General features: G+C 34.3%; 1 protein-coding gene across 1 annotated transcript in view; it reads right to left on the reverse strand.

Moving 5' to 3' along the window:
• PTPRK (protein tyrosine phosphatase receptor type K) overlaps positions 1–14,856 on the reverse strand; it is a 539,585-nt gene that overhangs the window by 339,544 nt on the left and 185,185 nt on the right. The window contains exon 5 of the mRNA XM_051997718.1: positions 5,017–5,191. Coding sequence (XP_051853678.1) covers positions 5,017–5,191 — 175 coding nt within the window. The remainder of the gene's footprint in view (positions 1–5,016; positions 5,192–14,856) is intronic.

Consider the following 14,856-nt stretch of genomic DNA (forward strand, 5'->3'; position numbering starts at 1 on the left):
GCTATTACTTAGGAAAATTCTTATATTGATAACTAAGTTATTTGGAGTTACTGTCATCATGTTAAGCCAAAAATTGGTACTTCCTGTGTGTGGAACAAGAGGGATGAGGTGAAAGCCTTATCAGTTCATCTTCAAGTATGAAGGTGTGCAACATCTTTCCTTTTCACAAAGTAGAGGGGAGGTATCAAACAGTACAGCCCATGAAAACAATAAAAATAGTTGGGGTGGGCAACAACAAGTATGATCCTTCCCTGAAGTCTCAGTCAATTCTCCTGGATTTCTAAGCTTGCCAGTTTTCCTGAAACCATCAGAGTAAGCAAGGTCATCAGTCCTGAGAAATGAGCCTGTTTAGGATGTATGGTTCTTAAACATTGAATGTGTTTAATAAGAATCTATATGCTTGTTTAATGATTAATCCTTTGTAGTAGGATGACTTTAAACTCAAGAAAAATAAAAGAAAATCGTTTTAAACAAAATCCCCCATGTGTGTAAGTGTTGGTCTTTACAAACTGTTAAGTCATTAGAGTTGATAGAGACAATAATTATCTAATTTAGCATGGTTCAGTATCATTGATCTCATCTTACAAGGAGATGTTTTGGGCCAGAACCTGAAACAAGGTACTAAATAAAACTAATTGATACAATGCTTGTGTTCACACCTTTACTCATTGGAGTTCACACATTTGGGAGATTTCAGGGTCTAGTATGAGATATCCAAATTTACAGCTCCCTTGAAGCTCTTAGGGCCAGAGAGCACTATGGGAGAAAACCCATAATCCCACTCTCTGATATATAAGAAGAAAGCAGAGGCTCAGTTAAGGGAGTTCAGCTGAATAAGATTGGAGAGGAGCATACTGGAACAGACACAGAGCACTCTGGGAAATTGAGAGCCAGAAGCCCTCTCTCCGATGCAAGAGAGATTCATTCCATTTTCCACCTAGCTAGCTGGAGGCTGGAGGCTGAAGGACAAATCTGTGAGTTTGGAGACATTCGGAGGGAGCTCTTGGAACCAAAAGGCTGAAGGACAAATCTTTGGATTTGGAGACATTCGGAGGGAGCTCTTGGAACCAAGCAGAGAGATAGGCCTCTAAGCTAACTGGGCTATATTGGGGGCAATAAAAGGTCTGAACTTTTAACACCTGGCTGCATTTGGGTGATTATTACTTTTGACTGAAACTAAGGCTGCCTCCAGAAAACCTCCCTGAGACACCTTCTCCCAGAGAGAACCTTTATATTATATTTTAAAGAAGAAGAAAAACACCACATTTTGGCGCCCAGCGTTATTTGTTACATTACTACTAGTCTGTGTTATATTGTTATGTGCTTATGTAAATTATGTGTAATGCCTCCCATATTGATGGATTTATGTATAACACATATATTTGTTTCAGGTTCTGGCCCAAAACATCTCCTTGTAAGATCAGATCAGTGATACTGAACCATGCTAAATTAGATAATTATTGTCTCTATCAACTCTAATGACTTAACAGTTTGTAAAGATTCCAATATGTAAGTCCTGGTAAACTTTGGGAAAGAATAATGTATCTAGGTATAAGCTGTGATTAGTAGAATTTGCTACTAGAGACAAAATCTCTTGGGACTGTAGCTAAGATTCTTTTGAGTTTTGAATTGACTTTGATCACCTGATTAATCATTAAGTCACTAACTTGCTATTTGAGAGAAATGCCATAAGTTACTCAAAGGGATGCCTTCCTGAACTGTCACAGATGGATATCTTATCTAAGCAAGACCTGGGAGTACAACTTTAATCTCTGCTTAAAGTGTGATCCTTCTGACTCAGTTTCCTAGTTCTGTTTCTTTATTTCTGAGCTGATTATTCCTGAGTTTGGCTATGAAGTAGAATTGTTACTGCATGATTAACTGTCAAACAGAGCTAAGAATATTTTATCCTATCATGTATGTGCTCTCAGACTGAAGCTTGAAGGACCTGAAGTTTTGATGCTATTATAATCACAGTTCCTGCTTTTTCTTCTTATAGCAAATTTCTATAATCAGAGCAAGTGGACATCACAAGCACAGTACAAGTATGTAGATGTTATCTTGAACTGCAGCCCAACACTGGAGGGTTTTCTGGCTGCTGCTATAAAAACCTTTAACTTTCTGGTTTCCTGAGACAATAGGAAACTATCAGAAAACCCACTTTGCCTATCAGTCTATTAAGTATGAATTAATTCCTACCTCCCTTTTGTTCACTGTGGGTAGGAATTAACCTTACTACTCCCTGAACTTCCTCTAGGAAACAGCTGCATTTTGTAGAATCTGGATACCTAAGTTTATTTATTGCCAAGTGCCTCTATGTTTCTATTCAATGCCCTGACACAATTCCCCATAAATGGGGCCCTGATCAGGCCAAAACTTTTTAATTCCCTGAAAACAAAACTGACCTCTCCCCTGGCCTGAGCCTTACCTAAAGTTTTTTACTACTTCTCAAATAAACTTGATTTCTTTGGGGTGACCCTCTTGCCTTAAAGCAGTGGCTATCATAGCCTTTCTAATTGAGGAAGCCTCTAAGCTCACTCTAGGCCAACCACTGGAGGTTCTAACTCCTTATCAGGTTCAGAGCATTTTTACCCTTACCAGAGCTTTAACACTGGGGAAAGGAATGAGAAGTGAACATCTATACTGAATCTAAATATCCCTTCCATGTTTTGCATGCATATGGAGCTAGATGAAAAGAAAGTTTTTTTTTTTTTTTTTTTAAACAGCCAAACATTCCTCCATTAAATATGCAAGAGAACAGTTACTGCAAGCTGACCCTGGACTTAGAGAGGCTTCTGTTGTTTTGTAATGGACAACAGTAAAGGGATCCATTTTAGACCAAGGGAAACAGACTTGCAGATTCACCTGCTGCCTGTTTGTCCCTAACCATGGCACCTTTAATTCTTCAACTCCCAACAGCTATACTCCCTCATAGAGGCTACAGTAACAAGCCCTTGCTAAAAAAAAGGGGTTGTATCTTTTCTCCTTCTGGGTGGTTTCAAACACGGTCCAGTGAACTTCTAATCCAAAAGCCCAGAAAGTGGAAACTTCTCTTTGGTCTATACCAAACTACCTGTTTGGAAAATAAATGTCCTCCAATCCCTTGAAAAACCTATTTTCACTGGTCACAAGCTAGTAGAAACAATTAAACAGATCTATCAGGTCTGCCCAGTTTGTGCCCAAGTAAATTCTGAAAGAGCTGTTAAACCCTCAATCCTGAAGTCTATCTGGAAAAGGGATATTTACATAGGGGAAAACTGACAAATAGATTTTATACATAAGCCATTCAATTGCTTTTTTTTTTTTTTTCTGTTGACAGCTTTACTAATTGGGTAAAAGCCTCCCCTTGTAAGACTGAAAAGGCTCAGAGTTTTTGCTAAAAGATGTTATAACCACTTAAGATTATTATATCCACTCTGCATGCTATCCTCTCTACCTAATGGTTGATGCCTTTGAAACATGATGGTGCTTGCATCCTAGACTACCTAAGCAATCCTTTCACTGTGAATAGGGCCACACTATTCTCTACTCATTACCCATTGTTCCTTTGAAGAAACAAAAGCAGGAATTTCAGGAAAATGTTCTTTGTGTTTATCACAAGAAAAGTTGTGTAGATGTGAGACATTCATAACAGCTTCATCTCTCAACCTGCCCATCTTCCTCTGGGTGGGGTTGCTGGTTACTTTACCTAGTAACCCCCATATTGACTCCACTTGTTTATTTATTTATTTTTGCTCATATTTAGTTCCTACATTTTTAATCTGGTTGTGAGAGTTTTTTTCTTCCAGACTCCAAGCCATGAAATCTCAATTACTTGGTCAACTTGCAATCACCAGATACTCAGTTCTGACATTCAGCACCAGATGTTGTTGTCATCATCCACAAGTCACATATTTCCCCTTCTCAGTCTGGACCCCACTAGGCAGGGCCAGCAATTCACAACTTGAATGTGGGAATGATGGGATAATAACTCTGAGGCCACCTAGTCTAGACAGTGTTGTAGTTCCACAGATAACACCACCTGCCAGATACCAATCTATTGATCTGTAATAACAAGATTTCCTAGACAAATGGTGGGAATTGGTCAAAGCAGTTCTCTGGTTTCTGCTCATTGCTTTAAGCAGCATTATCCTATTATTCACTTGCTTAAATTGCATGATGCATTTAATCATTAGAATAGTTCAAGATTCCCTAGCTAAAATCTCAGTAAAAGCTTCCACTGATATACAGGTGTTGGTTCTGAATGGTAGAGGGTGGTTACAGTTAATACTGAAGAGAGGGACAAACCTGAAGGCCTAGATAATAAGGATGTCCTAGTAGAAAAATGTATTAGGATTGGTGTGATGAATCTTCAAAGGTATAAAATAAAGAGAAGAAAGTGAATGGGACAAGTGAAGATTTCTCAGAAAACTATAGGGTAAAGTATATCAGACTTTATGCCTAAGTTTCAAGTTACCTGATACCCAAGAAATAGAAAGCATTGTCCTTTAGTCAACAGCCACTTCCTTGTTCAAGAACCAATGAATTTAAAAATCAACAGGAAGAAAGAGGACCCATATCTTTCTGCTACATAGCCCAGTTTCCACTTCTGTACGGTGCTATACACCATGCTGGACTGCACAGTTAGTATGCTGGCTCACTTGTTGCAAGAACTGAATAAAGGCTTTCTGTTTGTATCTGGAGATGCCTCTGAGTAGTCAGTTTGGGTAATGGGGGTCTAGCATCCCATCCCCCCCACACATAATAACTTCATGATAAAACTTGGTCATGCATTCAATGTGCTTAGTACAGTTTAAAAATTAGTCTTTTTTTTTTTTAATAGAGTCCTTCATCTTCAGAATTTCATCCTTGATTTTCACCTATGAAAATTTCTGTACTTTTGTGATGCTCTTTTAATAATGATTTGGAGTGAAATCAGAAGATTTGAAAAAAAAATCTAACCTTTGCTATAAATTATTTGGATATCAAAAGATGTTACTTTTATAAATAAATAAAAAAAAAAGTTTTTAATCATACCTCTCACAATTAACTGAGCAAAATTGGAAACTCCAGATCCTCTTTCAGACTGAGTTACACAGCGGTATAAATCTTGGTCAGTTTTTGTCACTTCTTGCAATCTAAAGGAAGCAGCAAATCTTCTATGATTGATATTTTTAGTCTGGGCCACTGGTATATCTTCCCCATTTCGTCTCTGCAAATAAAATTCAAATTGCAAAATTAAAGCAGGAGGTATTTAAGATATTATTATTTTTTATTATTATAACTTTTTATTGACAGAACATATGCATGGGTAATTTTTTACATTATCCCTTACACTCACTTCTGTTCTCACTTTTCTCTTCCCTCCCTCCACCCCCTCCCCTAGATGGCAAGCAGTCTTAGACATGTTAAATATGTTATAGTATATAAGATATTATTTTTAAAAGTAAGTTAAATAAAGTCAAAATGTATCTACTTTTAATGCACATTTACTATATGCCAAGCACTATGTGTGGCATAAACAAAGAAAAAACAACAAATATACAAATATACAAATGACAACAACAACAACAAAAAAAAAAGGTTGCTGTTATAAGGAGTTCAGAGTCTAATGGAAAAAAAATAATGTGTAAAAAAAAAAAGCATGTAGAGATAAGATAAATTAGAGGAAAAGGAGATAAGCACAGCAGTAAAGGCACATTAAAAGGAGCAGAGAAAAAAAATATTGTAGAAGGTGAGATGTTGACACCAAAAGGAAACCAGGAAAGCAGAAATAATGCCAGAAGATACAGATGAAGGAGTTCTAGACATGGCAGTGAACACACTTAAGGATCAAGCAACTTGTATCAGTAGATTACGGAATAAATGGGAAGATGTAATTTTTGAGTTAAAAAAAGAAGGAAATAAGAATTTATTAAGCTCTCTAACTGTGGGCCAGACGTTGTACTTCACAAATACTAATACATTGCATCCTTATAAAAATCCCAGGAGATAGATACTTTATTATCCCTCCTTCTACAGCTGAGAAAATTGAGATAGATGTTAAGTAATAGGAGCACACAGTTATTAAGTATCTAAAGGCACATTTGAACTTACATCAAATCCAGGCGAAATACTTTAGCTACTGTATGACCTAGCAGATGTTAAGGGGCAGAAGACTGAAAAGGTAGGAAAGGAGCAAGTTCTGGAAAACTTTTCAAAGCCTGAGGATTTTCTCTTTATTATGAGAGATAATAATAATGAACCACTGTAGTTAATGAACTGGCGGAGAGGGTGTGTGATGTGATCAGAACTTCACTTTAGGCAAATTGATTGACCAATTTAGTAGAGATAAGACTAATTTGAATGAAAAAAAAAAAAAAAAAACTTAAAGCAAGGAGTCCAATCAGAAAGCTATTGCAATAGTTCAAAAGGATGAGGTCCACACCAAGATGGAAGCAATGTCAGAGAAGAGCAAACGGTGTTATACTACAGATGTTATGAAGACACATCTATAGAACTTGGCAAGTGATTAACTGTGGAGAATGAAAAAAAAAGAATGAATTGATAATGATGCCGGAGTTACAAAATTGGGTGACTAGAAGAATGCTGTTACTTCAAAAGTAACAAGAAAGTTAAAAAGTTGAAAAAACCTTGGGGAAAAGAGTTTAATTTTGGACATGTTGAATTTATGATGTCTGTGAGACATCCAGTTTGACATGTCTCCCAGGGGTCTGCAGATGCAAAACTGGAGATCAACCTGGATAAGCTGAATTTGCTCAGAGAATCTACAAGACCTAAAAAGTATAGCAAACAAAAAGGAGATGAGTAAGTGAGCCTAGGATAGAGACTGGATGTTCATCTAATGGGTGTGACCTGGATGAATATACAAAGACATATACAATAATAAACTGGAAGAGGAGGAGAACAATGAGGGGAAAGAGGAGAAGGAGGAAAAAAGGAATATTAGAAAGAGAAAGAACAGGAAGAGAAGGAGACACAGAGAGAAAAAGATAGAGACAGAGACAGATTATGAGAACAACAAAATGATGGTTAATTGACAATGTCAAAGGCTGCAGAGAGTTCTATGGTTGAGTAGTGAAAAAGCTAATTATATTCAGTAATTAAAAGATAACAGGTTACTAGGGAAAGAGTCATTTCAGCAGCATGGTGAAATCAAAAGCCAGAATGCAGAGAGCAGAGAATGAGAGGAAAAAAAGTGAAGACATTGGTTGTAGAAAGACTTCACTTTGGAAGAGAGACATATCGCAAACTAGAGGGGATGAATAGATCAAGTGAAAGGTTTATTTGTTTATTGTAGCAATGCTTTTAGGAGGTAGGGAGGCATATAGTACACAAGGAAAGAATGATGATTACCCAAAGAGTGGGGATAATAGAGTGGGCTATCTACTGGAAAAGTGGGGATGAAATTGAGTAACATACATGTAGAGAAATTGCTTTTTCTATAGAGAGATTCTCTCTCTCTAATTTTGAAAGGTGGTAATCACTTTTTTTTCTCACTCTTTAACATTACATCCAAAAACTTTCTCCCTAATATTTATTCTTTCCCTTTTTTCACTAACTGATTTGATTTGATTTGATTTTTTCACTAACTGAAATGAATAAAGTCAGTAACTTCAGAGGGCTTATCACCAGAGCTGAAAAACAGGCAATAATTTAACATCATCATTTATCATCTTCTTTCTCCTCCTCATCTTCACCACCATACCCATCACAACCACTACCACCACCATCATCATTATCATCCTCGTATGGATGGAAAACTATTAAAGAGAGGTTTCAATTTATATCATTTGAGGAAGTATCTTTCAATCAGTGAAACAACAGCTCTTCAGAAACAATTAAATTATAGAATAACATTATTTTTGATAATAAGCCAAAAAACAAACAAAAATATGACAGAAAATTTATTAAAGGAGATAGAAGATTAGACTTGGAGCCTAAAGACAAGGAATCTAATCCTGTAACAGATGTCTAGAAGCTGTGACTTTGTTAAATCTCAATTTCTATGTATACTAATGATGAAGATACACCAAAAAGCTCATTTGCTCTGGGGAAATTATTTTGTACAAGGATCAGTCCATACTTCAATGAATTTACACATATATACATATACATACATACATACACACATATTAAAGCTTTGCAAGCCAGAATGATGCTAGCATATACCATGACTGACTCTTAAAGCAAAATCACTCAAGAATCCCTATGTACTTTCTTCACTCAGAAAATTTAAGTTGCTTCCTTTGTGCAGTAACCATATTTATAGTTCATTTTTCATAATATCCTAAAGACACAGTTTTTTTCCATATACATATTAAATGATCATTGAATAAAATGGCACTATTCATTTACCTAAAATGAAAAATAGTGACCTTTCACACAACACAAGGGAATTAATACTGTGAAAACGTAAAACCATCCAAAAGTAAATGAAGTTATTGCAGGTAGTTTTTTTATCAAGTCATAACATAATCTTCCTATTTCACATCTGTCATTCTAATTCTTAGTTCAACTTAAAAACAAGGCATACTCTACTAAGTTCTGTTCTTGTATCTTAACTCTCTCACAATTTGCAGCAGAATATAGTGTTCTTGTGAACAAGGGATTGTGTCATTTTGCTCTTTGATTCTCAGAGTCTAGTTCAATGCATGGCATATGGGAAATGCTTAATAAATACTGATAAATCAATTTTTTTCCTAAATTAATTTGTTGATGATCTTCACACATAGACTGAGCTTCAAGTTGCTTATACTTTAAAATTTTTAAATCAATTATTCTCTTTTGAACTTTTCATTTTAAGATTCTAAAAGAGAGTGATATTAACATTATTTGGTAATGAATGTTGTTATAAACCCATTATGTATGTGTACATTTCACATTTAAGTGATAGTGTTCTATTTTTAGGATTAAAGAAATTTAACATAAACACCTAAGTTTACCCCACCCTCATTTTAGAATTGGACAGTGAAACACAGAGACTAATTACTAGAATGGGTAATATAATAGTAAAGTTAGCTTTCAAAGAATCAGATAGACTGGTAATGTTGTTCAGTATCTTCAGTCAAAGAATTTCATAACTCCAATTGGGGTTTTCTTGGCAAACAGTGAATCAGTTTGCCCTTTCCTTCTCTAGCTTATTTTTACAAATGAGGAAACTAAGGCAAACAGAATTAGCTCAGGGTCACACATATAATAAGTATTTGAGGCCTAAGTTTGAACTTAGGAAGATGAATCTTCCTGATTCTGGGACTGGCCATCCAATGTACCACCTAGTTGCTCAGGCTTTCCTTGGAAATTAGGAAATCCCTAATAAAAAAACTCCCTCTAAAATGACCTCCTGATATCCAATCTTAAATCTCCAGATGCTTAATGGAGATCTTGAATTAGATATCCAACACATATTTTAAACTTTCTATATCCAAAAATGAATTCCTTTTCTTTTCCTGAATACCCTTGCCCACTTTTAAACTTCCCTATTACAGATAACAGCACTAACAAGCCACCCAACCTAAGTTTCATTCTTTAATTCTCACTTTTACATACACCATATGAAAACAGTTGCCAAATCTTGTCAATTCTACATTTTAGATATATTTCTAATATATCTCCTTCTCTCTATTCACACAGCCACATCTGGATTATTACAATAGCCTATAGACTGTTCTTATTGTCTCAAGTCTTGCCATGACAATCCATCTTGCACTAAAGTGCCAAACTGGCCTTCCTAAAAGATAATTCTGATCATGTCACAAACTTACATATTCCCAATTTACCTTCAAAATCAAATAAAAATTCTATTTGTTTTTTATAGACCTTCTGACCCTGGACCACTCCTATATTTCCATTCTTAAATATCAATTAAATTTACTTACATTTAAAAATGTATTATACATTCCAGTGATACTAGTTCCGTATTACATTGTCATATATTGTATCACATTTTCCAAATTCCAATTCCTTACCTCTTCACTGACTGTACTCCATGTTCTGAATACTTTCCCTCCTTGTCTCAGTTTCCCAGCTTCCCTGGTATCTGAAGGAATTGAGGGGATTAGAACAGCAAGTGGTAGTAGAAATTGAGTGAACCATGCTGACTCCATCTTGTGACTCAATTCTGGATCTAACTCAGTTCTCTTTGTATCCAATTATGGGTCTATTCCAATTTCTATCTTGTAAGAAAACTTTATTCAGTTGTACAAATTGGTTTAAAAAAAAAACAGACAACTTTATTGCATTGTTTGAATCTGTGTAGCTGGACCAGCTCTAGTTGATGCTTAGAGACTATAACCAAGAGACTTAAAATGCTTACTAAAAACCCAGTAAGATCCAAAGATTGATGCAAAGAGTTTTCTTACAATTTATACATCTCAAAAAACCCATATATCTGGAAACTAGCCTTGAATTGATCAATCAGTTGTTGTTTCCATGTTCCTTTAACTGTTCACAACACAGTAGGAGAGACACATATTTTTTTTTTCTGATTTCAGGAAATTTCACCTGTTCATGTTTTCCTTTCCAACTTCAAAAGCTCCTAATCTCAATCATTTCATTTTTCACCCACCACATCTCCAGGCATTTTGATTCTATATCTGATATCAGACTGCCTTTGCGTGTAAGCCAATTTTAAATTAAGACAAATTTTGATTTTTTCCAAAAATGAAGAAACAACAAAATCTAACACAGTTAAACATGTTATAGCTCTGAAGAAATGGGCAAGTCATTTAAGTTTTCCATGGTATAGACCACTATCATGAATGTAAATTACAAATCTATATATATGAATTTGCAATATCTGAAGTTCCTCATACCTATCAATTTAGAAGTCTGGATTCTATCTTCCTCTTTCCTAAGAAGTAATCCTTTACAAAAATTTTAGAAACTGTATTACTCTACATGATATATAGGGGGAAAAATAAAAACTCTTCAGTGTTTCATTCATTTACTAAAAACTGAACACTACCTTTCCACTTCAAAGCAATGATTTACTATTCTTCATGTCTCAAAATTTATAGTAGCAGGAGAAAGATTATTTTCTCTATACTCCATATTTACGTCCCTAATGAATGATATCAAGTAAACTTTAAGTCAGTTCTGCCAATTTCCACTCTTACTCCAAGAACCATTCCAAAAATGAACTCTGAGAATTCTAAAAGTACTAGAATTGAATTAAACAACAATTCTGCTGAGCTGTTCAAGGACCAATGACAACTTCACCACAGGCCAATTAGTCTCAAATTGGTGGTTATCCATAATTGTCTTTAAGACAACTTGACTTTCATTATTTATAAATCACAGTTTCAAAGAATTAAAAAGGTGTAACACTAATTGGTACAAAATTTCCTCCATATATCATTGAAGAAAGTACAACATGACAAAAATTATAATTCTGAAATGTTATTCCTAAAGCTAGAATCTTAAAAAAAATTCACAGACCATTTAGCATTATCTCAGTAATTTAAAAGAAATACTAATATATTCATATAATTCATCCATATGTGACTTACAAATTATCTCCCTTATAATAAGGCCCATCAATTTCAGAACTATTCTAATCTGACTTAACTGAGACTAAAAACAACTAAAATACAACACAAAAATTAAGATATGATGAATGTTTGATAACTGAATGTCTGTAACAGCATGAGGTTAGATACTTGGGAATATGTAAGATTAAATCCCTGAAATCCAAGAGTTTCAGCTTAATGAAATAATTCGCAATCAAATGTGAAAGCTAGAACTTGAATAGAGAATTTTGATTCTCCATCAATAAACACTACAAAAGAAAATACTAATTTAGAAAAAAAAAACACACAGAAATAACTCCAGTAGTCTTATGAAACATTTATCCATGCTTAAAAAGTCATTAACCTGATTTCAAGTATACTAATATCCTCTTTTAATTAAATTCTTCTTTCTAATGCCAGTTGTTTCTTAACTTCTTCTTAGAACTTAAAACTTACAACATAAATTCTTAAGAATAAAAAGTCGCATTACAAAGTATAAATTTGATCTATTATATTAATTTGTCTATTTCTTTCAAAAAGCACCCACAAACTGAAAAATTAGATTTGAAAAATTAAATAAAAAATTAATGTGGATTTATGTCAATAAGTAATAAAATAACCCTGTATGATTTCTAATTCCTTTAAAGCTGTACTGTATGGTTTTATCAATTAAACAATTCACTTACAATAGAAAGTCTTAGAAATAATGCCACGTACCAACCATTTTTTTTCTTTTCTAATAGCAAAGAAGTGTGAAATGAACAGATTTAGAGAAATCTCCACACTAAATGTTCATAAGGATTATTTGTGCCCAAACTATGATAGAACTTTCCAAAATCATGCAAGTCTGATTCTTGACACCAACATAGTGATGTCATGTTAGTCCTTCGAACAAAAGACAACTATCAATAACAAGTCTCAGGCATGTATCTGGGTTTAAGCTTGTGGATATTTGAGAAAATAGATAAAGATCAAAGACTTAAAAATAGTATGTTAAAGACTGGCAAGCATTAATGAACTATTTAAATGTTTTATAAATTTTGATTGCATTTATAGTTTTCTTCATTTATTACATGAATTGGAGTAAAAATAATAATCTGACTTAGAAATGGCTTTTAAATTTTCATTCAGAAGAGTACTTGGTAGCTTTTGTTAAAAAAAAAATCTTTTGATGTATCATCTCTTTAAAGACTGGAATTTGTTTTTTTAATAACATTTAATAAAATCATTTTTTAAGAAACAAGATTAGCAGTTAATGTCTGCCAGGAACTTAGCACTCCCTTTTTTGCCTAAATATTTTGCCTAAAATAAAGCTTTCTGAAGACAAGTAAAAGTATACTCTTTGGAGGGAAGGGTAAGGGGAGGAATACTAACCGTTTATTTATTTATTTTTTGAGAAGCAATTGGCATTAAGAGACTTGCCTGAAGCCACATTTGAATTCAGGTCCTCCTAATTCCAGGACTAGTGATCTATCCATTTCTCTATATAGCTGCCCCTGGCCACCAATTTATTTAGGACTACGCTTTTTTTTTTAAGTTTTTTATTTACATAATATATACAAGAGTAATTTTTCAACATTGACCCTTGAAAAACCTTTTGTTCCAAATTTTCCCCTCCTTCCCTTAAGCCCCTCCCCAAGGTGGCAGATAGTCCAATATGTGTTAAATATGCTAAAATATATGTTAAATAATCATACACACACACACACACACACACTTATTTATACAGTTATCTTGTTGTACAAAAAAATCAGATCAAGAAGAAAGAAAAAAACCGAGAAAGAAAACAAAATGCTAGCAAACAACAACAGAGAAAGTGAGAATGCTATGTCCACACTCAGTTTCCGTAGTCTTCTCTCTGGGTATAAATGGCTCTCTTCATCACTGAACAAGTGGAACAGGTTTGAATCATATCATTGTTGAAGAAAGACATATCCATCACAATTGATCATTGTATAGTTTTCTTGTTGCCGTGTATAATGATCTCCTGGTTCTGCTCATTTCACTTAGCATAAGTTCATGTAAGTTTCTCTCCAAGCCTCTCTGAAAACATCCTGCTGGTCATTTCTTACAGAACAATAATACTCCATAATATTCATATACTATTCAGCCATTCTCCAACTGATGGGCATACACTGAGTTTCCAGTTTCTTGTCACTACAAAAAGGGCTGCCACAAACATTTTTGCACATGTGGGTCCCTTTCCCTCCTTTAAGATCTCTTTGGGATATAATTCGAGTAGAAACACTGCTGGATCAAAGGGTATGCACAGTTTGATAACTTTTTGGGCATAATTCCAAATTGTTCTCCAGAATGGTTGGATGTGTTCACAGTTTTACCTATCCCAAGAGGACTTGATATTTTCCCAATTGCTTAGATATGACTTTACATGTGTGAAAAGTGTTTTGTAGTTTTGTTCACATAGTTCCTGATCCTCCTTTGAAAGATAGATTCCCAAATATTTTATCCCATTGACAGTTATTTTAAATTGAATTTCTCTTTGTATCTCTCGCTGTTGGATTTTGTTAGTGATGTATAAAAATGTTGATGACTTATGTGGATTTCTTTTGTATCTTGAAATTTTGCTAAAGTTATGGATTACTTCTAATTGTTTTTCAGTTGATTCTCTAGGCTTCTCTAAGTATACCATCTGCAAAGAGTAATAATTTGGTTTCCTCATTACCTATTCTAATTCCTTTAATCTCTTTTTCTTCTCTTATTGCCAAAGCTAGCATTTCTAAAACAATATTGAATAGTAATGGTGATAGTGGGCCACCCTTGTTTCACCCCTCATCTTATTGGGAATGGTTCCAGTTTATCCCCATTACATATATGTTTGCTGATAGTTTTAAATAGATGCTAGACTGTTTTAAAGAAAAGTCCATTTATTTCTATAGTCTCTAATATTTTTAATAGGAATGGGTGTTGGGTTTTATCAAATGCTTTTTCTGCATCTATTGAGATAATCATAACTTTTTTATTAATTGATTATTGATATAGTCAATTATGCTAATAGTTTTCCTAATGTTGAACCAGCCATTTATTCCTGGTATAAATCCTACTTGGTTGTGGTGTATTATCCTGGGGGTGATTTTCTGAAATCTCTGCTAAAATTTTATTTAAGATTTTTGCATCAATATTCATTAGGGAGATTGGTCCATATTTTTCTGTCTCTGTTTTCTTCCTATCTGGTTTAGATATCAGTACCATGTAAAACTACAGTCTTGTTGTAATCACTTAATTCCTGTTTACTAAAACAAAATTCTCCATTTATACTTTGGATTTTGCAAGTTCAGTACTCTTTCCGGTGCATAGTTAACCATCTGTACTTAAAGGGAAAGGTAGTAAGTGAGAAAATTACCATATT

This window comes from Antechinus flavipes, chromosome 4 (genome assembly GCF_016432865.1).
Source record: "Antechinus flavipes isolate AdamAnt ecotype Samford, QLD, Australia chromosome 4, AdamAnt_v2, whole genome shotgun sequence".
Classification (NCBI taxonomy): domain Eukaryota; kingdom Metazoa; phylum Chordata; class Mammalia; order Dasyuromorphia; family Dasyuridae; genus Antechinus; species Antechinus flavipes.